The sequence below is a fragment of the Lepidochelys olivacea genome (genome assembly GCF_965140295.1).
Source record: "Lepidochelys olivacea isolate rLepOli2 genome assembly, chromosome: 9".
Classification (NCBI taxonomy): Eukaryota; Metazoa; Chordata; order Testudines; family Cheloniidae; genus Lepidochelys; species Lepidochelys olivacea.
Window position 1 is genome coordinate 42067733 of NC_140419.1, and position 23139 is coordinate 42090871.

The 23139-nt window shown below is 39.6% G+C and overlaps 1 protein-coding gene across 7 annotated transcripts in view; it reads left to right on the plus strand.

The window, feature by feature from the left end:
- Positions 1-23139, plus strand: part of PIK3CB (phosphatidylinositol-4,5-bisphosphate 3-kinase catalytic subunit beta) — a 195599-nt gene that overhangs the window by 79668 nt on the left and 92792 nt on the right. For 6 of the 7 annotated variants that reach the window (XM_084639467.1, XM_084639471.1, XM_084639470.1 and 3 more), the window contains 2 exons: positions 5733-5916; positions 20113-20338. In XM_084639467.1, the coding sequence (XP_084495593.1) occupies positions 5764-5916; positions 20113-20338 (379 nt within the window). In that variant the 5' untranslated portion in view covers positions 5733-5763. Of the gene's footprint in view, positions 1-5732; positions 5917-20112; positions 20339-23139 lie in introns of those variants that run through there. The other variant, XM_084639473.1, reaches the window with a different exon arrangement.

Genomic DNA, 23139 nt, shown 5'->3' on the forward strand with positions numbered 1-23139 from the left:
GCTTCTTGCAGTGTTCAAAACTGCAGGTTAATGTGGGTAATTTCTAGTTCTAACCAAAAATATGAATGGAACCTGAAAGGTTTCCGATAAATTACATTGAATGTCAGATATCAGAAAAAGATTCCAAATAAATACCTTAGGACTTTTTGCTGTTTGTGTTTTCTTGGTTACAAAATAGATAGTAAAATTCAATCAGTCCTATATCTTTATTGAATATCGGTATTTGAATAGTGTTCACAGCATGAGAATGAGTTCTTTTTTCAGAGAAACAGCCGTGTTAGTCTGTATTCGCAAAAAGAAAAGGAGTACTTGTGGCACCTTAGAGACTAACCAATATATCTGAGCATAAGCTTTCGTGTGCTAGAGCTCACTTCATCGGATGCATTCAGTGGAAAATACAGTGGGGAGATTTATGTACAAAAAGAACATGAAACAATGGGTGTTACCATACACACACTCAAGGCGAGCCACTACCAGCAGGAGAGCGGGGGGCGGCGGGGAACCTTTTGTAGTGATAATCAAGGTGGGCCATTTCCAGCAGTTGACAAGGACGTCTGAGGACCCCTGCACCCCCCACTGTCCCACCTTGATTATCACTACAAAAGGTTCCCCGCCGCCCCCCGCTCTTCTGAAGTCCTTCTGGACTCCTCAGCGATATTGGATACCCAAATAGCCATAGTGCCAAAAAATGCCTACTAGCATCTGTGATGGGCCAGAAGATTGTGCTCAATGCTGTCCTACATGGACATAGCCATGATGATAGATCAACTTCTGACACACAGGCTTGACTGTTGTAACTCACATATATTTAGGAATGAAGCCACACCTCTTGAAACACTCCAGTTTGTACAAAATACAGTAGTGCATCTTCCTAGTAGAACAGGTTGCCATGAGCATAACCATCAGTGCTCCTCTGTCTGCAGTGATTCCTGTTGAACAGAATACAGTTTAAAGTTTCTGCATGTTAGCCAAAGTCCTCCATAAGTTAGGCTCTAGCTACCTGAGAGAAATCTTCTCCTTTTACAACCATTACCTCCCATGGCAGCTACGTTGCCTTGGAACATAACTATCAACTGATAGGGGGAGACTCATGATTGTAGGAGACAGAACTTTCACTGTATCAGAACCTAGACTGTTGCAAGAGGTAAGTGTGACTGCAGCACTAACAACTCTGCAATCCCTCTGTGCCATCTCCTAGCTTTGAATGATCTTTTTAGAAAATTTAGTAAAGACTTAAACTGATGGGCTCCACCTAAACCAAAATGGAACCAGATTGCTGGCACTTAAAATTAAAAAGATTGTAGAGCAGTTTTTAAACTAGGAGCTGGGGACAAGTGTGAAGGAGCATGTGGTTTGGACAGACACATCCCTTAGGGGAGGATCTATTAATGGAGGTTCTCTGCCTTCTAGTGAGGAGGAGAGGATGGAAGATGATGAAGTATGGGTAGGATCTAATAAGAAACAGTCAAATGAAAAAGAGGTCCATTCAATTACATCATGTAATAGCAGACTGTTAAAAAGTGACAGATTTTTGAAGTGCTTATATACAAATGCTAGAAGTCTAAATAATAAGATGGGTGAACTACAATGCCTTGTATTAAATGAGGATATTGCTATAATAGGCACCACAGAAAATTAGTGGAGTGAGGATAATCAATGGGACACACTAATACCAGGGTACAAAATATATTGAAAGGACAGAACAGGTCGTGTTGGTGGGGGAGTGGCACTTACGTGAAAGAAAGCATAGACTCAAATGAAGTAAAAATCTTAAATGAACCAAACTATACCATAGAATCTCTATAGATTGGAATTCCAATCTATAATAATAAGATATCTGATGTTGTAGTAAGGATATATTACCGACCACCTGACCAGGATGATGACTGTGAAATGCTCAGGGAGATTAGAGAGGCTATAAGAATTAAAAAACTCAATAACAATGGGGGATGTCAGCTATTCCCGCATTGACTGGATATGTGTCACCCCAGGACGAGATGCAGAAGTAAAGTTTCTTGACACCTTAAATGACTGCTGCTTGGAGCAGCTAGTCCTGGAACCCCCAAGAGGAGAGGCAATTCTTGATTTAGTCCTAAATGGAGCACAGGATCTGGTCCAAGAAGTGACTATAGCTGGATCGCTTGCAGAAACTATTCCCTGTACAGCATGCTGTGTCCATGCAACATATGACGTATTTTATCTATTGTAAATGTTTCCCTGACTGCTCTCCCTTATTTTAGCTAGTTCAGACATTTTTGTTTCTATCCTGCTGATCTATTTACTTCCCTAATCCTGTCTACCAAGAAATGAGACCTCAGCCATGTCCAATTACTTGTGTCAAGCCAGGCTTGCGGTACTTCAGTTGCTGTTTAAGCTGACTCCAAGCCCCACCTCCTTCCATTACTGCCTGTGAGTCACCTGTGTGGAATAAAGTCCTGCAGCCACTTGAAGAAAAATCTGTTAATTACCTGTACTGTAACTAACTTGTTTTTTGAGATGTGGGTGCAGATGTGTATTCCATGATCCACCCTCCATCCCCTCTGTATTGGAAGGTGGATCATGGATTCTCGTGTGAAAGAACTGAGGAGGGTTGTGGCAGCACCACCCTTAAATAGCCTCTGGAGGAGCCCGTGGGCAGGGGGGATCCCATAAGGGACTGAGCAAAGTTTTCTGGCTTCAGCGTCCTAGATATGTGCACACTTGAGTGGAATAGATGTCTGCTTCTACATCTTGAAGATGTTTTACTGTTTTTTGTACTTATGTGAGACTGTTGCTATAAAGTGGACTGTCAGCCATTTAACTATTTAATACATTCTTCAAGAGTCAGTCAAGTTCTTAGATAGCACAGTGATTGGGCTTCATAGTTGATTTATAGACTCTTTTCTAAAACTAATCTGCAATAGGATTAGAATCTAAGGGTGTAAACCCATATGCCTCCCAATAAATGGGGTGGGGGGCACTTTCCTATAGTTCTAGTGTGTGCTTGACTATAACATCTCATAAAGATATTCCCTAATACTATACTTAGACAAAGAGGTTGTCAATGAATTGCACAAACAATACCCCCTGCATATAAAGCTATAATTACAAATCGTATATAGCCTGTGGGTGTTTATGAAGTCTGACACACAGCATAACTATTATATATCTGATTTTTTTTTGTCAGTCATGTACTCAAAGTGGCAAACTATAATACACTGCTTCTGGATGTAACCACATGTATAGGTACCTTTACTTCCAGGTAGGGATGTAAATATCATTTAAAAAGTTAACTGTTTAAATGATTAAAATATTTAAATGGTTAACCAATTAAAGGGCTGGGGCAGCTGGGGCTGCTCTGACTGGTGTGGGAGTTAAAGGCTAAGGCGGGTTCATCGGTAAAACTAATGCTTATCGGTTAACATTTTACATCCTTATGTCCAGGAGGGACTCTTTTTTTTTTTTTTTTTTTTTTTTTTTGGTAATAGGATTACAACAAAATGTGAACACCATGTTAGCAAGACTACATCAAAGGTAGACTTCTTAGCACTGCAATAGTCAGCATTTTGATTTCATCGCAGTTGCTGCATTTTGTTTTTAATTTCCCTGTACATAAGCGTATCAGAAGAGGATCACAATTGAGTCTGCTGCTCTTGCACATAGCGCTTCTGTGGCTCCAGAAGGCGCAGCAGATGAGTAAAACGGATATTCTTAAAATTGAAATCCCACTTCTCCTGCTGATGTTGTAGTAGAAGTGCTTAGTGGTGAAATAATACAGGTATGATCCCACAGTACAGAACAGAAACAAGGAGAAGGGAAAGAAGGATAAAAGCAGAAGAGATATACTAGCAATCTAGTCACCAGATTAAGTAAAATCTTGGACAGACTGTGATTCCGTCATCTCATATTGTTGGATAAAAAGGATTGGAGTGCTACAAAGACAGCTTGTTTTGTCTATGAAGGAGTGCTTTGCTGCAGTCTTGTGACCCTACCCACCCTACAGTAAATGGAGCAGTGTTGGCTGTGTCTGGAGGGCGCAGTGTGCAGCCTCTCTCAACTGGAGGGTAATGTTGAATGCAGTGATGCTTTTGAGGAAAATAGAAGGGGTAATGATGGGTGGATGTGGGGGTGATGGAAAGATAGAACTTGGGGAAGAGAAGAACTGGCAGGATTGTTGGGAGGATGAGAAAGAGACTCAGAATACAAAGCTGGAGAAGTCAAGCGGAAAGAACGAACTGAACTGATTCATATTGGTGTTGATTGTGCATGAGTTTCTTTTGTTGTCTAGTCAATGCAATTAGATGTGGTAATTAGCTGGATTCGTAGCAAATGAGAACTCTGTCACCCTCCCAAAGAAATAGAGTAGGAGATTCCTGCCCCGAGACAAAAAAGACATTAAACCCCAATAAGGGGTTTAATAGACTTATAAACATGTTGCTGTTATAATCCTTAATCACTCCATTTGTGAGTAGGTAGCAGCCAGTGTAAGCTTGTAAATATAAAAAGTATTTGAAGGAGAGATGTGCTTTGTTTTTATATTGCTGAACTTTGTAAGTACAGCGTGCATTTTACCTGCATCAAAAATATTGTTTTAGGAAATGTTGAAAGTGGATGTGTTTGGGGGGATTTCATTTTATCAAACGCGGTATTTGTCATTTTATTATGTTTAAGATATCTGAAAATGACAACTTAAACTTTGATTTTAAATGTCATACATTTTACCACCAGCTTTGAATATAATGTTAATCAAATCAGTTAGAAAATATTTTCAATTTACATGTTTCTTTATATGCAATGCAAGAGAAGTGTTGTTTTTTACCCCAATAATGTTGCAGTTCCTCATATTCATATTTTTTAATTAGTTCAATAGGAAAAAATTAAATATTCCACTCTTGTGCTTTTATTCAATATCACACATGATGCTATGATACTATGAATGTAATTGATTTCTTAATCTGTACGTTTTTAATTTATACACATGTGAACACCACATTTAATGAAATACGTTAATTTCTATAATCGTTGAGCTATCAAATCTGAAATATTCCCAGGAATATTTAGGGGCTTATCTTAGTACAAATATGTACTTTATTATTATTATTATGGTTGTGAACACCTACCTAGAATAGATTGGAATTAGTTGAGATTTTAAATGTTGCAGATACATGTAAAAACATTTATGATAATTCCTGATAACATAATAGAATGCAGTAGAACATACAGTTCGTTAAAATATACATGCTACCATATATTCAGATATATAAACAGATTTGATTAATCCATTTTCCTATTAATTTGGTATTTTAACCATTTCTAGTATGTGCAAGTTTTTGATCACTACTTCAAACAGAGATTGGTAGGTAGGTAAATTAGTGAAAAATTTGTATATATAATTAAACATAGTAATTTAGGCCTTGATCCTGCAACCACACAGAAGTATCTTTAGTCACTTGTGTAGTCTCTGAGATGTTGATTACTTGCATATATTTGCAGTATCAGGCATTTCAGGCTCCAGTAGGATTGCCAGCCCTCCAGGATTGTCCTGGAGTCTCCAGGAATTAAAGATTAATCTTTAATTAAAGGTTATGTTATGTGATTAAACCTCTAGGAATACATGCAGCCAAAATTGGTAATCCCTAGGCTCCAGTCTTGCAAGCTGATTTATGCAAGCAGACCTATACAAAATCTCAGAAGAATTTAAAATGTGTCTGACTATAAAACGCTGAGTTTTTCTGAATTTTAATTTTTCCTAGGTCCATGTGGTTATGATATTCAGGTTCCATAATGCCTCCTGCCATGACAGACATCCTTGACATCTGGGCAGTGGATTCACAGATAGGAGCTGATGGCTTAATCTCTGTGGACTTCCTGCTCCCAACTGGAACCTATATCAACCTGGATGTCCCTCGAGATGCCACCATATGCCATATTAAACAGGTAAATTAGTGGTTGGCTTGCTATTTTAAATGAGCTCCATCACTGATTTTGTTGAGAAGTACTTTATATATTAAATGTTGTTTAAAAGTCTTCTAATAGGCCTTTAGAAGCTTTATCCTGTCAATGAAACCAAGATGCAACTTTAAAAAGTGAATAAAATGTAAAACTGGTACGATGTCTTACTCAGACTGTAGACTGCATGAAACAATAGCTCCAAGAAATGTGAACTGCTCCCATTCTTCTGATCCAGTGTTACCTCTGAAACTAATGATGACGATTTTAAATGTCAGCATTAACTATTTCACTGCTGATTATTTTAGCTCAGAATCTAGCTGTGCCCAGCTCGCAACCCCAAAATTCTTCCTGTGCCTTCTCAGGAACTAAAACCCCCAACCACCCCTTAATCATCAGCCAGAACCTTAGCTTCTCTGTGACAAATCTATGATGAAATTATACATTGTCTGCCCCCCACCCCCAAATCTATGTTGAAGACTGAAAGGGTGAGAACATTGCAAAATGAATTGAATTAAATATTCAAATAAATAACACAAGGGCTATTACACTGAATATATTATTTAATATTTAACTCAAAATGTAGTGTTTTTTAAAATTTAGAAATCCTGCAAGTTTCAGTTAGTCTGCTATAGAAGCATGGGGGCCAATCTGTTCCCAGTTATACCTCCATACATTTGGAGTTACACCATTGACTTCAGTGGAGTAACTCAAGATCTACCTTGGTGTGACTGAGAACAGAATTTGTCTCCTGGAGCCTTGCACAGATTTTAGTTCTAGTTCTCTGTGGCATACACCATGTTTTGACTATGAAGATTGAAAGTACTTCTGTTAATGTTATTTAGTTAAGAACAGTTTTTCTCATTCAGCATGTATTTTGGAGGCGTACATGGAGTGTGCAGTGTAGAAACTCTGAGCTGGATCTCTAATGTGAGCATGTCTTGCTGTGGCTTTGGAAAATGGAACAATGCATTTATGTGTGTGTAGCTGTTGGTTCAGCAAAGAGTGTGTATTGTGAATATAACTTCCTTTAAGGGATACAGCTAAATTTTAAAAAATCACACCTGATTTTTTTAACTGTTGTTGAAAGATACACCTAAGATTACTGTAAGCAAAATAGGTTAAAGAAAATGTTTTCCATTTTTCTCAGTTGTTTTAGGCATCAACAACACTTTATGTATACCCATATTCAGTTTCCTCTGTAATAATTCCGTTTGCTATTTGTGTGTGACACAAAAACAAGAGAGACATCCATTTTAAACATAGGTAAATATGATTGTAAAACCCCAACTTTTCTGGAGGACTCAAAGGCAGGTGTAATATCTGATAGTATTTTAACTGTTTTTTTAAAATTGACCATATTTCCGTTTAGAGAGACAAGGTGGGTGAGGTAATACCTTTCATTGGACCAACTCTGTAAGCTCAAAAACTTGTCTTTCACCAACAGAAATTGGTCCAATGAAGATATTACTTCATTCACCTTGTCTCTCTAATATGGTGGGACAAACATAGCTACAACAACACTGCATACGATATTTCCATTTGACAGTGTTCTTTTCATCTAAGGTCCTGGGCTGAGGAGAGAGATGATTACTTTCTATAAATAAATCAGAGGGATAAATATGAAGGAGGGAGAGGATTTATTTGAGTTAAGTACCAATGTGGACACAAGAACAAATGGATATAAACTGACTATCAACAAGTTTAAGCTTCAAATTAGAAGAAGGTTTCTAACCATCAGAGGAGTGAAGTTCTGGAACAGCCTTCCAAGGGGAGCAGTTGGGGCAAAAAAATCTAACTGGCTTTAAGACTGAGCTTGATAAATTTATGGAGGGGATGATATGATGTGACTGCCTACATGCCATTGTAAGCAATCTGTGAATGCTGGTAGCAGATACCTACTTTGGCTGAGTGATGGGACACTAGATGGAGAGCTTTGACTGAGTTACTACAGAGAATTTTTTCCGAGATGTCTGGCTGGTGGGTCTTGCTGACATGCTCAGTGTCTAACTGATCTCCACATTTGGGGTCAGGAAGAAGTTTTCCCCTGGGTCAGAGATCCTGGGGTTTTGGGTTTTTTTTTGTTTTGTTTTTTTTGCCTTCCTCTGCTGGGGGGCTGGGGCATGAGCCACATGCAGGTTTAAGCTAGTGTAAATGGTGGATTCTCTGTAACTTGAAGTGTTTAAACCATGATTTGAGGACTCCAGTAACTTAGTCAGAGGTTAGGGGTCTATTACAAGAGTGGGTGGGTGAGGTTCTGTGGCCTACAATGTTCAGGAGGTCAGTCTAGACGGTCATGATAGTCCCTTCACTTTTAGAGAAGAGGTAATTGAGCCCCAGAGCCTTTAGTTCTCTGCTGCCCTGCATCTTGTGTAGTCATTTACACATGTACAGATCAGAATGGAGGCATCATAAATCCACATTGCACTGATGTACGTGACTACACAAAATACAGGACAGTCAAGAATTGGGGCTACAGAGATTGTGACTTGCCCAGGCAATCTGTGACATTGCTGGGAATTAAATCAAATCTATGGAATTCCAGTCTGCTGCCCAATCTGGACAATGTGCAAGACAGATTGTAAACAATAAAATTATGCAAGAAGGTAGTGTTTTTTAATTGTAATACATGAAAAAAGATGCACAACTGTACATTTATGAATCCAAGGATCAGTGACCCTACAATAGTCTGAGTTTTGAAATTATGTGGAAATTTTTTTTGCCAGGAGAACTTGAAGAAAATTCTGAAGTAGTTCATCTGACAGTTGGAAACTGGATATGTATTGAGGTTTTGTTTTTTACTCAGGCCCTGTTTAATTTTCATATATATTAGTAAAATCATGAATGGATATTTTTGTTTTGTTTCTAAATTTTTAATGACCATTTCTTTTAGTTTTAATATAGTGTCGCTAACACCCCTGCACCTCCCATTGACCTTTTCGGCTGCTAGTTCTGTGCTGTCCTTTCCCCTCATATTTTAAGCACATAACTCAAGGTTCCTCCTTTATAAATCAAGCCCCAGCTATTTAATGTAGGTCCAATGAGACTATATATATAGTCAAATATATTCATTTAAGGCTTAATTTTGTTAAGTATCCCTCTCCTATCTGGCCCTTTGAATAAAGCATTAATTATATAGTATTAAATGCCTCTTTTAATTCAATTTTGAGAGTGGATAAAGTCTTAGTAACAAGTAATTGTGAAGCCAACTGAAAGAGGCCTGCTGTTAATATTTGATATGCAAAAAATATACAATTTACAGTCTTTTTGTAATTGGATTTATTTTTTGTCTGTCCATGCTTGACAAATATGAAGAACATTTACAAATTTATACTGATAAAACAGCTGTGGCATTGTATGTGCCAAGAGCACTCATATTTTGTTCCATATCAACCTGAAGGGTTTCATAAAATACACTGAAAATAACATTTTTGTGGCTTTTCTGAAAGTATTAAAAGTTGAATCATTTTGGTTCTGTTTTCCATATGAAGAACTCAGCCTCTAGGGCTGATAAACATAAAGATGGAAATTCAGTATTGGAAGGTCAAGAGCAACTTCCATATAGCCAAAAGAATCATGCAAGGGTTTTGCAGTGGAAACTTCAGTGGAGATACTTAATTCCAGTCACAAAAAGTGTTAGTGGAATATAAGCAAACATTGCAGAGCATAACAGTTGAAGACTTGACAAACGTACCTTTTTGTTTCTAGCAACACAGAAGTGGATGACTTTCAAACCCAGCTTTCTTTACTGTAAATAAACAATAGCCCTATTTTCATAGAATCATAGTATATCAGGGTTGGAAGGGACCTCAGGAGGTCATCCAGTCCAGCCCCCTACTCAAAGCAGGACCAATCCCCAACTAAATCATCCCAGCCAGGGCTTTGTCAAGCCTGACCTTAAAAACTTCTAAGGAAGGAGATTCCACCACCTCCTTCGGTAACACATTCTAGTGTTTCACCACCCTCCTAGTGAAAAAGTTTTTCCTAATATTTCAACCTAAACCTCCCCCACTGCAACTTGAGACCATTACTCCTGGTCCTGTCGTCTGCTTCCACTGAGAACAGTCTAGATCCATCCTCTTTGGAACCCCCTTTCAGGTAGTTGAAATCAGCTATCAAATCCCCCCTCATTCTTCTCTTCCGCAGGCTAAACAATCCCAGTTCCCTCAGCCTCTCCTCATAAGTCATGTGTTCCAGTCCCCTAATCATTTTTGTTGCCCTTTGCCTTCTTGGCAACAAGGGCACACTGTTGACTCATATCCAGCTTCCCCTGATGTATAAGCAGGGGTATTGCCAGCAGATCGAGGCATCTACCTCTCCTCCCAGTTTAGTGTCATCTGCAAACTTGCTGAGAGTGCAATCCACGCCATCCTCCAGATCATTTATGAAGATATTGAACAAAACCGGCCCGAGGACTGACCCTTGGGGGCACTCCACTTGATACCGGCTGCCAACTAGACATGGAGCCATTGATCACTACCCGTTGAGCCTGACAATCTAGCCAGCTTTCTATCCACCTTATAGTCTATTCATCCAGCCCATACTTCTTTAACTTGCTGGCAAGAATATTGTGGGAGTCCGTGCCAAAAGCTTTGCTAAAGTCAAGGAACAACAAATTAGATGCATGGACTGACTCCGTCATCTAGTGGGACAGCTAAATTGATATTGATTTAAAGTACATTTCTCCAAGGCTGGAACAGGGACCCAGAGCATGACCAGCAAAATGATTATTTGAAGCAATACTTCTCTCCTACCTATGGCCTTAATTGGTCTCAAGCACCATTTCAAGGGGCTAGAGGTGCTTGTATCACCTGTTAAAAATAACCTAAAAATAAATGTATAAATTAAATTTTAAAAAGTTAAAATCTGTTTGAAAAACTTTCTACCTGAATGTTTTATTTGTATTGTGAAGGCTGTCCACAATGAGAGGGCTAGAAACATCCTTTACTACAGAAGGAAACTAGCTGAGATTAGTATTGATATTTTACAGGTCTCAAAAATCAAGGGAATCACAGTTACAAACTTCATAGCTCCAAAGATCATCCTTTTATTTTCCCTCAAGCTGATAGAGTCGTAGAAATGGTATGTTCAGCTTCCACTGGAGATCCTTATATTGCTGAACAAAAATCACTCGCTAAGTAGAGTAGGATTTTTAATTTGCTCCAGAGGGAGACTTTGACCAGAGAGATGACCAGATATGTAGGCAAAGTAGGGTCTGGATAAAAGGGGAAGATTTTCAAGACTTAGGCTCCTTTACTTCTCTGCCAAAGTCCCCCTAAAAAGGAGGAAAAAACCCCAGGCCTATAGTCTAAGTAGGCTAGGTGGGTCAGAGGAGTGCTAATGAAATAATGAAGCCTTTTCACTTCTAATTCAGTGGTTTAAATAGAGCATATGTGAGCAGTGATCTGTGGGCTCCTAAACTTCCATTGAATGGTTGTGACTATGTGAAACAGGGTGGTTTTCTCAAACCATTCGTTCGTGAACTAGTGACCACAGCACAGACAGCACCCTTGTTCGCTTTCATCAGCATGTCCGAGGCCAAAAATTGAATAACCATGAAGACTGAACTGTTTTTTGATCTTCGGAGGTGGTCCTTCCAGATCATGGCTGTGACACATAGAAAAGGTGATACAGAGACATCTGCAGTGCAGGTACCTTGCTTTTGAGAGGGAAATCTGACGGTTCTTTGAACAGAGGTGTAGTACATTTAAGGGTTTGCAGTATGAGATATTTTGGTTTCCAGTGAGCTAATTATGAGAAGTACATTGACACTGTGGTGGCTTAATGTTTTTGTCTTCATAAAATAAGACATTCCATACATATTAAGTCTGCTGCTTGAGTTCAGGATCCTGACACAGGGAAGAAAGGTAAGCAGCAGGATACGGACCCTGGACTTCAGGAAAGCAGACTTCGACTCCCTCAGGAACGGATGGGTAGGATCCCCTGGGGGACTAACATGAAGGGGAAAGGAGTCCAGGAGAGCTGGCTGTATTTCAAGGAATCCCTGTTGAGGTTACAGGGACAAACCATCCCGATGTGTCGAAAGAATAGTAAGTATGGCAGGCGACCAGCTTGGCTTAACGGTGAAATCCTAGCAGACCTTAAGCATAAAAAAGAAGCTTACAAGAAGTGGAAGGTTGGACATATGACCAGGGAAGAGTATAAAAATATTGCTCGGGCATGTAGGAATGAAATTAGGAGGGCCAAATCGCACCTGGAGCTGCAGCTAGCGAGAGATGTTAAGAGTAACAAGAAGGTATGTTGACAACAAGAAGAAAGCCAAGGAAAGTGTGGGCCCCTTAATGAATGAGGGAGGCAACCTAGTGACGGAGGATGTGGAAAAAGCTAATGTACTCAATGCTTTTTTTGCCTCTGTCTTCACGAACAAGGTCAGCTCCCAGACTGCTCTGCTGGGCATCACAACATGGGGAATAGATGGCCAGCCCTCTGTGGAGAAAGACGTGGTTAGGGACTATTTAGAAAAACTGGATGTGCACAAGTTGATGGGGCCGGACGAGTTGCATCCGAGAGTGCTAAAGGAACTGGCGGCTGTGATTGCAGAGCCATTGGCCATTATCTTTGAAAACTTGTGGCGAACGGGGGAAGTCCCGGATGACTGGAAAAAGGCTAATGTAGTGCCAATCTTTAAAAAAGGGAAGGAGGAGGATCCTGGGAACTACAGGCCAGTAAGCCTCACTTCAGTCCCTGGAAAAATCATGGAGCAGGTCCTCAAAGAATCAATCCTGAAGCACTTACATGAGAGGAAAGTGATCACGAACAGTCAGCATGGATTCACCAAGGGAAGGTCATGCCTGACTAATCTAATTGCCTTCTGTGATGAGATTACTGGGTCTGTGGATGAAGATAAAGCAGTGGATGTATTGTATCTTGACTTTAGCAAAGCTTTTGACACTGTCTCCCACAGTATTCTTGTCAGCAAGTTAAGGAAGTATGGGCTGGATGAATGCACTATAAGGTGGGTAGAAAGTTGGCTAGATTGTCGGGCTCAACGGGTAGTGATCAATGGCTCCATGTCTAGTTGGCAGCCGGTGTCAAGTGGAGTGCCCCAGGGGTTGGTCCTGGGGCCGGTTTTGTTCAATATCTTCATAAATGATCTGGAGGATGGTGTGGATTGCACTCTCAGCAAATTTGCGGATGATACTAAACTGGGAGGAGTGGTAGATACGCTGGAGGGCAGGGATAGGATACAGAGGGACCTAGACAAATTGGAGGATTGGGCCAAAAGAAATCTGATGAGGTTCAACAAGGACAAGTGCAGAGTCCTGCACTTAGGACGGAAGAACCCAATGCACAGCTACAGACTAGGGACCGAATGGCTAGGCAGCAGTTCTGCAGAAAAGGACCTAGGGGTGACAGTGGACGAGAAGCTGGATATGAGTCAGCAGTGTGCCCTTGTTGCCAAGAAGGCCAATGGCATTTTGGGATGTATAAGTAGGGGCATAGCGAGCAGATCAAGGGATGTGATCGTCCCCTCTATTTGACATTGGTGAGGCCTCATCTGGAGTACTGTGTCCAGTTTTGGGCCCCACACTACAAGAAGGATGTGGATAAATTGGAGAGAGTCCAGCGAAGGGCAACAAAAATGATTAGGGGTCTGGAACACATGACTTATGAGGAGAGGCTGAGGGAACTGGGATTGTTTAGTCTGCAGAAGAGAAGAATGAGGGGCGATTTGGTAGCTGCTTTCAACTACCTGAGAGGTAGTTCCAGGGAGGATGGTTCTAGACTATTCTCAGTGGTGGAAGAGGACAGGACAAGGAGTAATGGTCTCAAGTTGCAGTGGGGGAGGTTTAGGTTGAATATTAGGAAAAACTTTTTCACTAGGAGGGTGGTGAAACAGTGGAATGCGTTGCCTAGGGAGGTGGTGGAATCTCCTTCCTTCGAAGTTTTTAAGGTCAGGCTTGACAAAGCCCTGGCTGGGATGATTTAATTGGGTATGGGTCCTGCTTTTGAGCAGGGGGTTGGAATAGATGACCTCCTGAGGTCCCTTCCAACCCTGATATTCTATTAAAATAATTTCATATGCAGTTCTCTTGTATTTTAGGGTAAATGGGTGTGACATCTTCACTAATAATTGAATACTTAAATGAAAAGGGGAATAAATTTTACATTGCAGTCAAATAAATGTATGGTGGAAACCCTAGAAGATAGTAAGAGTGCTAACATTGGGCCAATATTCAAAAAGGGCAGGTGGAATGACCCAGGTAACTATGAACTGATTAGCCTGACACTATTTCTGAGTGAAATAATGGAAAAATCCATATGTCATTAAGCTGATAAAGAATTAAAGGATAGGAATATAATGTCAACATGTTTTTATGGAAAACAGTTTTCGTCAAACGCATTTTGTTCTTTGAGATTACTGGTTGGGTTTACAAAATATGACTGTGTAGATGTAATATATTTAGACTTTTTTGTAAAGTGTTTGACTTAGTACCTCACAACATTTTGATTAAAAAATTAGCATGAAAAATATGATATCAATAAAGCATATATTAAATGGATTAAGTGGTTAAGTGACAGATCTCAAAAAGTAGTCATCCGTGGGGGGTGTCATCATCGAATGGGGGTGTTCTGAGGGAGGTGCCATAGGGATCTGTATGAGGCCCAGTGCTATTAAACAGTTTTATCAATGATCTAGAAGTAAATACTGCTGATAAAATGTGCAGATGACACAAAAATTGATGGAGTGATAAATAATGATGGGACCAGGGCAATCGTACAGAGTGATCTGGGTCGCTTGGTTACAATGCATTTTAATACAGCCAAATGCAAAATTATATATTTAGGAACAAGGAATGCAGGCCATATCTGTAGAATGGGGGAACTGTTCCTTGGAAAGCACTGACTCTGAAAGGAATGAGATCATTTGAATGTATAAACAAGATTAGTGAGTTGTTAGTAGGGAGTTCATTTTACCTCTTTATATGGCACTGGTGAGACCTATTCTGGAATACCATATTTGCTTCCTATTTTTAAAAGGATGTTGAAAAATTGGAAAAGGTGGAGAAAAGGGCCAAAAATGACTTGAGGATGTGAGAAAATACCAGTGAGATGCTTAAAGCTTAATCTGGTTAATTAATCAAAATAGATTGATATGTGATTTGATTAGTGTATAAGTACCTTCACGGCGAGAAAATGCAGATAACAAAAGTGTTCTTTAGTTTAGTGGAGAAAAGCATCACAAGAACCAATGGCTGGAAGCTGAAGCCAGACCATATAAAATTAGAAATAAGGCACGGATTTTTAACAGTGAAGGTGCTTATGCATTTGAACCAGCTACCAAGGGAATTGTTGGGATTCTGTATCTCTTGATGTTTTCTTATCAAGACTGGATGCCTTTCTGGAAGATATGCTTTAGCCAAGTGCAAGTTATTAAGGCTCAATACAGAGGTGATATTGGGTGAAATTTTAAAGGCCTGTGCTATACAGGTGGTTAAACTAGATGATATAATGGTCCCTTCTGGCCTTAAAGTCTATGGAAAAACTGGCTGTACTCAACAGAAGCACTTTAAAGGATTCTTTGTTTATCCAAAGATTTAAAATATCTTTGAGATCACACTACTGATTCTTTAGTTCTTGTTCCAAAAAAGTTTTAGGAAAGCTAGGGTAAAAAACTATATATACAAGACTTGAACAGTAGCTGAAGAGACAGAACTTCTTTTCTGTCAGTGATTTCAGCTTTCCTGTTATGATTCTAATATTAATGCAATTTAGGCGAAGTGTAAAAATGAAAGTTGCTTTGAAAAAAATCTTAAAGAATGTCAGTGAAATATTAACTAGTTTTCCATGTTGAAATGAATAGGTGCAGTGTAACTCAATGTCAGGGGCCTGATTCTGAAGTTATGTGCACTTGTGTAAATGAGCAGTAACTCCAGTGATATTCAGCTGGAGGAAAAAAACAATGGAAGATTAGAATTGGGCCTATCTTCCATGCTGACCCTTATGAATAGTGGGTTACTTGTAAAAGGCTATTACATTGTCCTTCTCTACATTTTTCTTTGAAACCCACTTGTGTCATGGGGCCTACAAACGTAAAAGTGGTTAGGCAGCTGGCGTCCTGTGACCACTGCTTATCCTACTGATTCTAATAGTCTCATTGCTCCCCACCAGTTTGTCATATCAATCTACAGTAGAACCTCAGAGTTACGAACACCTCAGGAATGGAGGTTGTTCGTAATTCTGAACAAAAGGTTCTGGTTGTTTTTTCAAAAGTTTACAGCTGAACAGTGACTTAATGTTACCATTGTGACGGGTTCAGTTACAGAGACCCCCTTGGGACTGTCACCTGATGTGCTAAAACTACCTCTGAGCCCGTTTTTCCCTGCCAGCTTGCGACTCCAGGACCCTGTCTTTTGAGCCAGACACGGTAGCCTGCTGCAACACAGACACAGGGTCTGAACCACGCCCCCAAAGCTACAGACTTAACTGAAAACAGCTCAGCAAGTACTCCTGTCTCCAGCACCCAGACACCCAGCTTCCAATGGGATCCAAACCCCAAATAAATCCATTTTACTCTGTATAAAGGTTATACAGGGTAAACTCATAAATTGTCTGCCCTCTGTAACGCTGATAGAGAGATATGCACAGCTGTTTGCTCCCCCAGGTATTAATCACTTGCTCTGGGTTAATTACTAAACAAAAGTGTATTAAGTATAAAAAGTAGGATTTAAGTGGTTTCAAGTAATAACGGACAGAACAAAATAAGTTGCCAAGCAAAATAAAACAAAACACACAAGTCTAAGCCTAATACATTAAGAAACTGAATACAGGTAAATCTCATCCTCAGAAATATTCCACTAAGCTTCTTTCACAGATTAGACTCCTTCCTAGTCTGAGCCCAATCCTTCTCCCCGGTTACAGACCTTGTTAGTTCCAGCAGGCATCTTAGGTGAAAAGCAGGGGATTTCACATGAGTGGGACCCTTCTGTTCTGTTCCACCCCTTTTTTATATCTCTGGCACAAGGTGGGAAAATTTTGTCTCTCTGGGTTCCCACCCCTCCTCCTAAATGGAAAAGCACCAGGTTTAAGATGGATTCCAGTACCAGGTGACATGGTCACATGTCCTGTGAGACCCCAAGCCTCCATTCTTCCTGGGATGACTGACAGGAACACAGGAAGGCTTGCAAGTAAACACAGCCATTTACAACCAATTATCTTAGTCAATGGGAGCCCTCAAGATTCCAAGCCACCATTAATGGCTCACACTTTGCAAAATTACAGTAGGACTTCAGAGTTATACTTCATATTTCTAGTTACAGATACAAGAATGATACATGCGTACAAATAGGATGAACACACTCAGTAGATTATAAGCTTTGCAGTGATACCTTACAAGAGGCCTTTTTCATAAAGCATATTCTAGTTACATTATATTCACACTTATAAACATATTTTTATAAAGCATATGGAGTGCTTCACAACCATGCAAACAAAAAATGCTGCTTTCCCTTTATTTTTCAGTAGTTTACGTTTAACACAGTACTGTAATGTTTGCCTTCTTTTTTTTTTTTTTTTTTGTCGCTGCTGCTGCCTGATTGCATACTTACGGTTCCAAGTGAGGGGTCTGGGTGACTGTTCAGTTCGTAACTCAAGTTCTACTGTACTGGTTAGATGAAACTTAAATTGTAAGCTCCTTTGGGCAGGGATGTAATTTATTTGTTTGTTTGTACCTAGTACAGTGAGGCTCTGCCTTTTAGTGTATCTTTACGTTTGTTACGTAACAACAAAAAATGAAGACATATGGGCACAGTTATATCACAGTTAATCATGTTTACTAAATATACACAAACATGCAAGGCCTAGCTACATACATACTGCTGATATGGTTTCTGGTGGCTTCTAAAACATTGAACGTATTGGAGGGCTCACAAACTATTTAAAGGGTAGCTACCCTATCCCTATAACACTACAGTATCTCAAACATAAGATGAAAATACTGAAAGTTCATTTTTTGGTTTGATATACTGGTAATTTAAATGTAATAGATATATGGTATGAAAATTGGTCAAAAGACTTAATCTGAATTTTTATGGGAAGAAATTGTTGATGGGAATTGTTTGCCAAAGTATAAAGAAAATTTTTTTTTACTCAGCATAGTGATAAAACGCACAGCTTATAGGAATTACTGAAAAAAAGCATAAAACCTCTGTAGTATCAGTTGTTTAGGCCAACCACTTTATGTACATATCTGATTTTTAGAACTGTGGAAAGAATTAATGGAAACAATGGATACAATTATTTATCAGTCTTATTTTTTGAAATTCTCAACATGTATCCCCTTTGCTCATACTCTGTCCCCTCCCCCTACTGTCTTCTAGATTTTTCACTGTGAATGAGAATAGGAGAAAAAATGATCTGCAAAAAATTTTGGGAAAGGAGAAGGTTGTGATTGGGGGAGGTACCAGAGTGGATGGAGGAGAGTGACAGCTTGCTGACCAGCCCAAAGGAGTTCTGGTTCTAGGATCTATCTGTGCTCTGTTATTATTTTAAATTAAAGCCTCGTCTTTACTGCTTTAAAAAAAAAAGTTTATTTTAACTTAGGTTTCAGAGTAGCGGCCATGTTAGTCTGTATTCGCAAAAAGGAAAGGAGTACTTGTGGCACCTTAGAAACTAACCAATTTATTTGAGCATAAGCTTTCGTGAGCTACAGCTCACTGCTTATGAAAGCATAAGCTCACGAAAGCTTATGCTCAAATAAATTGGTTAGTCTCTAAGGTGCCACAAGTACTCCCTTTTTCAACTCAGGGTAACTTAATGCAATGAAGATAAGGCATGTTTGTTTTACCACCAGGTAAACTAGGAGAAGTCAGCATTACAACATGCCATGGTGGCTGACCTCTCCTAGTTTGCCTCACATAAAACTACTGTGCCTTGTCTTCACTAGGATTTTATCTGGAGGTAGCTCACATGCCTTAGTTACCCTGAGGTAAAAAAATACCTTTTTAGCAGTAAAGACAAGGCATAACAAATACACTGGTATGTAACTATAAGAATTAAGTAAGCTGGCAAACAGTTCAGCCAGTTTTTCACTGTATGTTGATTTTCTAGTGCTATGCTTCAGGAGCACATTCTAGTGCTCAATTTACCTTCTCTCTCTATCTGTAGTGTCATAAAAATAAAGGGAAGGGTAGCCACCTTTCTGTATACAGTGCTATAAAATCCCTCCTGGCCAGAGGCAACATCCTGTTACCTGTAAACGGTTAAGAAGCTCAGCTAACCTGGCTGGCACCTGACCCACAGAACCAATAAGGGAACAAGATACTTTGAAATCTGGGAGGGGGGGGGGGGAAGGCTTTTGTTTGTGCTCTTCGTTTACCTGTTGGTTCTCTCTTGGAACTGAAAGAGGCCAGACAGAAATCCATCTTCTCCAACCCATTCTAATCCAAGTCTCCAATATTGCAATCAGTATAGGTAAGCCAGGCAAGGTGGACTAGTTTATCTTTTTTTTAATATGCATTTTCCCTGTGTTAAGAGGGAGGTTTATTCCCGTTTTCTGTAACTTTAAGGTTTTGCCTGGAGGGGTGGGGGGGATCCTCTGCGTTTTGAATCTAAATACCCTGTAAAGTATTTACCATCCTGATTTTACAGGGGTGATTCTTTTGCCTTTTCTTTAGTTAAAATTCTTCTTTTAAGAACCTGATTGATTTTTTCATTGTTCTTAAGATCCACGGGTTTGGGTCTGTGTTCACCTGTACAAATTGGTGAGGATTATCATCAAGCCTTCCCCAAGAAAGGGAGTGTAGGGCTTGGGGGGATATTTTGGGGAAAGACATCTCCAAGTGGTCTTTTTCCCTGTTCTTTGTTTAAAACACTTCGTGGTGGCCGCATACTGTTCAAGGACAAGGCAAAGTTTGTACCTTGGGGAGGTTTTTAACCTAAGCTGGTAAGAAAAAGCTTAGAGGGTCTTTCATGTGGGTTCCCACATCTGTACCCTAGAGTTCAGAGTGGGGAAGGAACCCTGACATGTGGTATTTATATGGCCCTGTCAATGTAGTATCTGAGAGTCTCACAATGGCCTGATCCTGAAATCAGTGGGACCTTGCCGTTAGGATAAAGCCCTAACACTGTGAAGAGTATTAGCTTTCCGAAGATAAATTTAAAGTTTAACCCTCAACATTGCTTTTAGACCTAAATAGGTGTCTATGTATTTCTTATTTGCAGCTACTATGGAAGCAGGCACACAACTACCCTCTATTTCATCTCCTTATGGAGATTGACTCTTACATGTTCTCATGTGTGAACCAGACGGCTGTACGTGAGGAACTAGAGGATGAAACGCGAAGGCTGTGTGACGTTAGACCCTTTCTTCCTGTCCTCAAACTAGTGACAAGGAACTGTGACCCAGGGGAAAAATTGGATTCCAAAATAGGTGTCCTTATAGGAAAAGGTAATTTTTTAAATTTTTTCTGTTTCGTTTTATTTGGAAAAGGGAGGGAGAATCTATTTTGTGCAAGTTAGTTTCACAGAGGCCAGGATATCTCTGCCTCATCCCTTGTCTTCTAGAATCTAGAACTATCCATTCTAAAGGAGATACAAATCTAACTTTAAAAAATTTCTAAACACTGTTGTAACACTAACACGGGAAATTTCAAAAATTGTAGTGAGATTATTTTTGTAACCAGAATAAATAGAATTAACAAAAACAAATGATACACTGTATTTCTGAGCAATTATCACACATATCTGATGAAGTCCTAACGCAAAAGAATGAAGTTCAAGTGGCCGGAACCATCTGAAAAGTGGAAGAGACATGAAGTGGATAAAGTGCCTTACTGCTAGTTTGAAATGTAATTTAATAAAAATAATAAAAATCCAAGTCACTTCTGATTAATGATGACAGTGGCATGACATTTACAGCCACTTAGATCAATTTTCTGAAGATATGATCTTTAATGGGTTCTCAGTGTTTGGCCTCCAGCTCCCAGCATGAGACTTAGCAGAACTCCCTCGCTCAAAGAAGTTTGATTTTTGAGACTGAAGAAGCACTCAGCACAGACCTCCCTGTTTGCACTGTTCGGGCTCCTCCAACAGCAGCTACTTCAGCCTTAGCCAGTCCCTGATTGACCACAATCAGGCAAGGAGTTTCCTGCAGAGAACCAAAAAGAACCGAGATGAAAGAGCTGATAATGATAATTGTTGTAGCTTCTGTCTAATCACAATCAAAAAGCATATGGCTTGAAGTTTCTAAGGGTACTGGTAGGGGCCTTTGCTACTCAGGTATTAGTAGAACAGGACTCATTTTGAACTATTGCTGCCTCAAGGGACCAAAAAGCTTTGGGCTAGGGGGAATTCTGCCAGTTTCACACAGGGATCATGAGACCCATAAGTGAGAATCCCATGAGATATTTCCTAAGAAGAATTACAGACACACATTTTCCTGCTCTCCCATCCCATAAGTGTGTGTGTGTGAGTGAGGGGAGGGAAGGGTGTTAGAATAAGGATCCTAATGTGTGTAAGAAGGTAGAAACTAGGTCTGTCAAGCAATTAAAAAAATTAATTCTGATTTTTTTTGGATGTTTTCTACATTTTCAAATCTATTGATTTGAATTACAACACAGAATACAAAGTGTACAGTGCTCACTTTATATTTATTTTTGATTAAAAATATTTGCACTGTAAAAAAACAAAAGAAACAGTATTTTTCAATTTATCTAATACAAGCACTGTAGTGCAATCTCTGTCCTGAAAGTTGAACTTAAAAATGTAGAATTTTATGTACAAAAAAACCCCAGCATTCAAAAATAAAAGAATGTAAAACTTTAGAGCTGACAAGTCCGCTCAGTTACTTCAGCCAATTGCTCAGACAAACAAATTTGGTTTCAATTTGCAGGAGATAAAGCTGCCTTGTTTACATGTCACCTGAAAATGAGAACAGATGTTCACATGGCACTGTTGTAGCTGGCGTCGCAAGATATTTACATGCCAGGTGTACTAAAGATTCATATGTCCCTTCATGCTTCAACCACCATTTCAGACGTACAGGGCTGTCCCTACGGGAGTGCGTGGTCTGGAGCGGAAATGACGGATTCATCTCTTCTGGGACCAACCATGCCTGCCAATCACACCAGCCCATGGGGCCCTGCAAAGTGCAGGGCTCAGAGTGGTCGCCCAGAGGACGGCTCTGACAGAGACCAAGCGTCTATGCTGATGTTGGGTTCTGCTCGATAACGATCCAAAGTAGAGTGGACCCACGCATGTTCATTTTTATTATCTGAGTCAGATGCCACCAGCAGAAAATTGATTCTCTTTTTTGGTGGTTCGAGTTCTGTAGTTTCCACATCTGAGTGTTGCTCTTTTAAGATTTCTGAAAGTGTGCGCCACACCTTGTCCCTCTCAGATTTTGGACAGCACTTCAGATTCTTAAACCTTGGGTCGAGTGCTGTAGCTATTTTTAGAAATCTCACATTAATACCTTCTTTGTGTTTTGTCAAATCTGCTGTGAAAGTGTTCTTAAAACGAACATGTGCTGGGTCATCATCTGAGACTGCTATAACATGAACTATATGGCAGAATGTGGGTAAAACAGAGCAGGGGACATACAATTCTTCCCAAAGGAGTTCAATCACAAATGTAACTAACACATTTTTTTAATGAGCATCATCAGCCTGGAAGCATGTCTTCTGGAATGGTGGCCAAAGCATGAAGGGGCATATGAATGTTTAGTGTGTCTGGCATGTAAATACTTTGCAGTGCCGACTACAAATGTGCCATGCAAATGCCTGTTCTCACTTTCAGGTGACATTGTAAATACGAAGCAGGCAGCAGTATCTCCCATAAATGTAAGCAAACTTGTTTGTCTTAGTGATTGGCTGAACAAGAAGTAGGACTGAGTGGACTTGTAGGCTCTACAGTTTTTTACATTGTTTTGGTTTTGAATGTAGTTATGTAACAAAAAAAATCTACGTTTGTAAGTTACACTTTCATGATAGAGATTGCACTACAGTACTTGTATGAGTTGAATTGAAAAATACTATTTCTTTTATCATTTTTACAGTGCGAATATTTGTAATAAAAATTATATAAAGTGGGCACTGTACGTTTTGTATTCTGTGTTTTAACAGAAATCAATATATTTAAAAATGTAGAAAAACATCCAAAAATATTTAATGGTATTCTACTGTTTCACAGTGTGATTAATCACGATTTCTTTTTCAGTTAATCAAGTGAGTTAACTGCCATTAATCAACA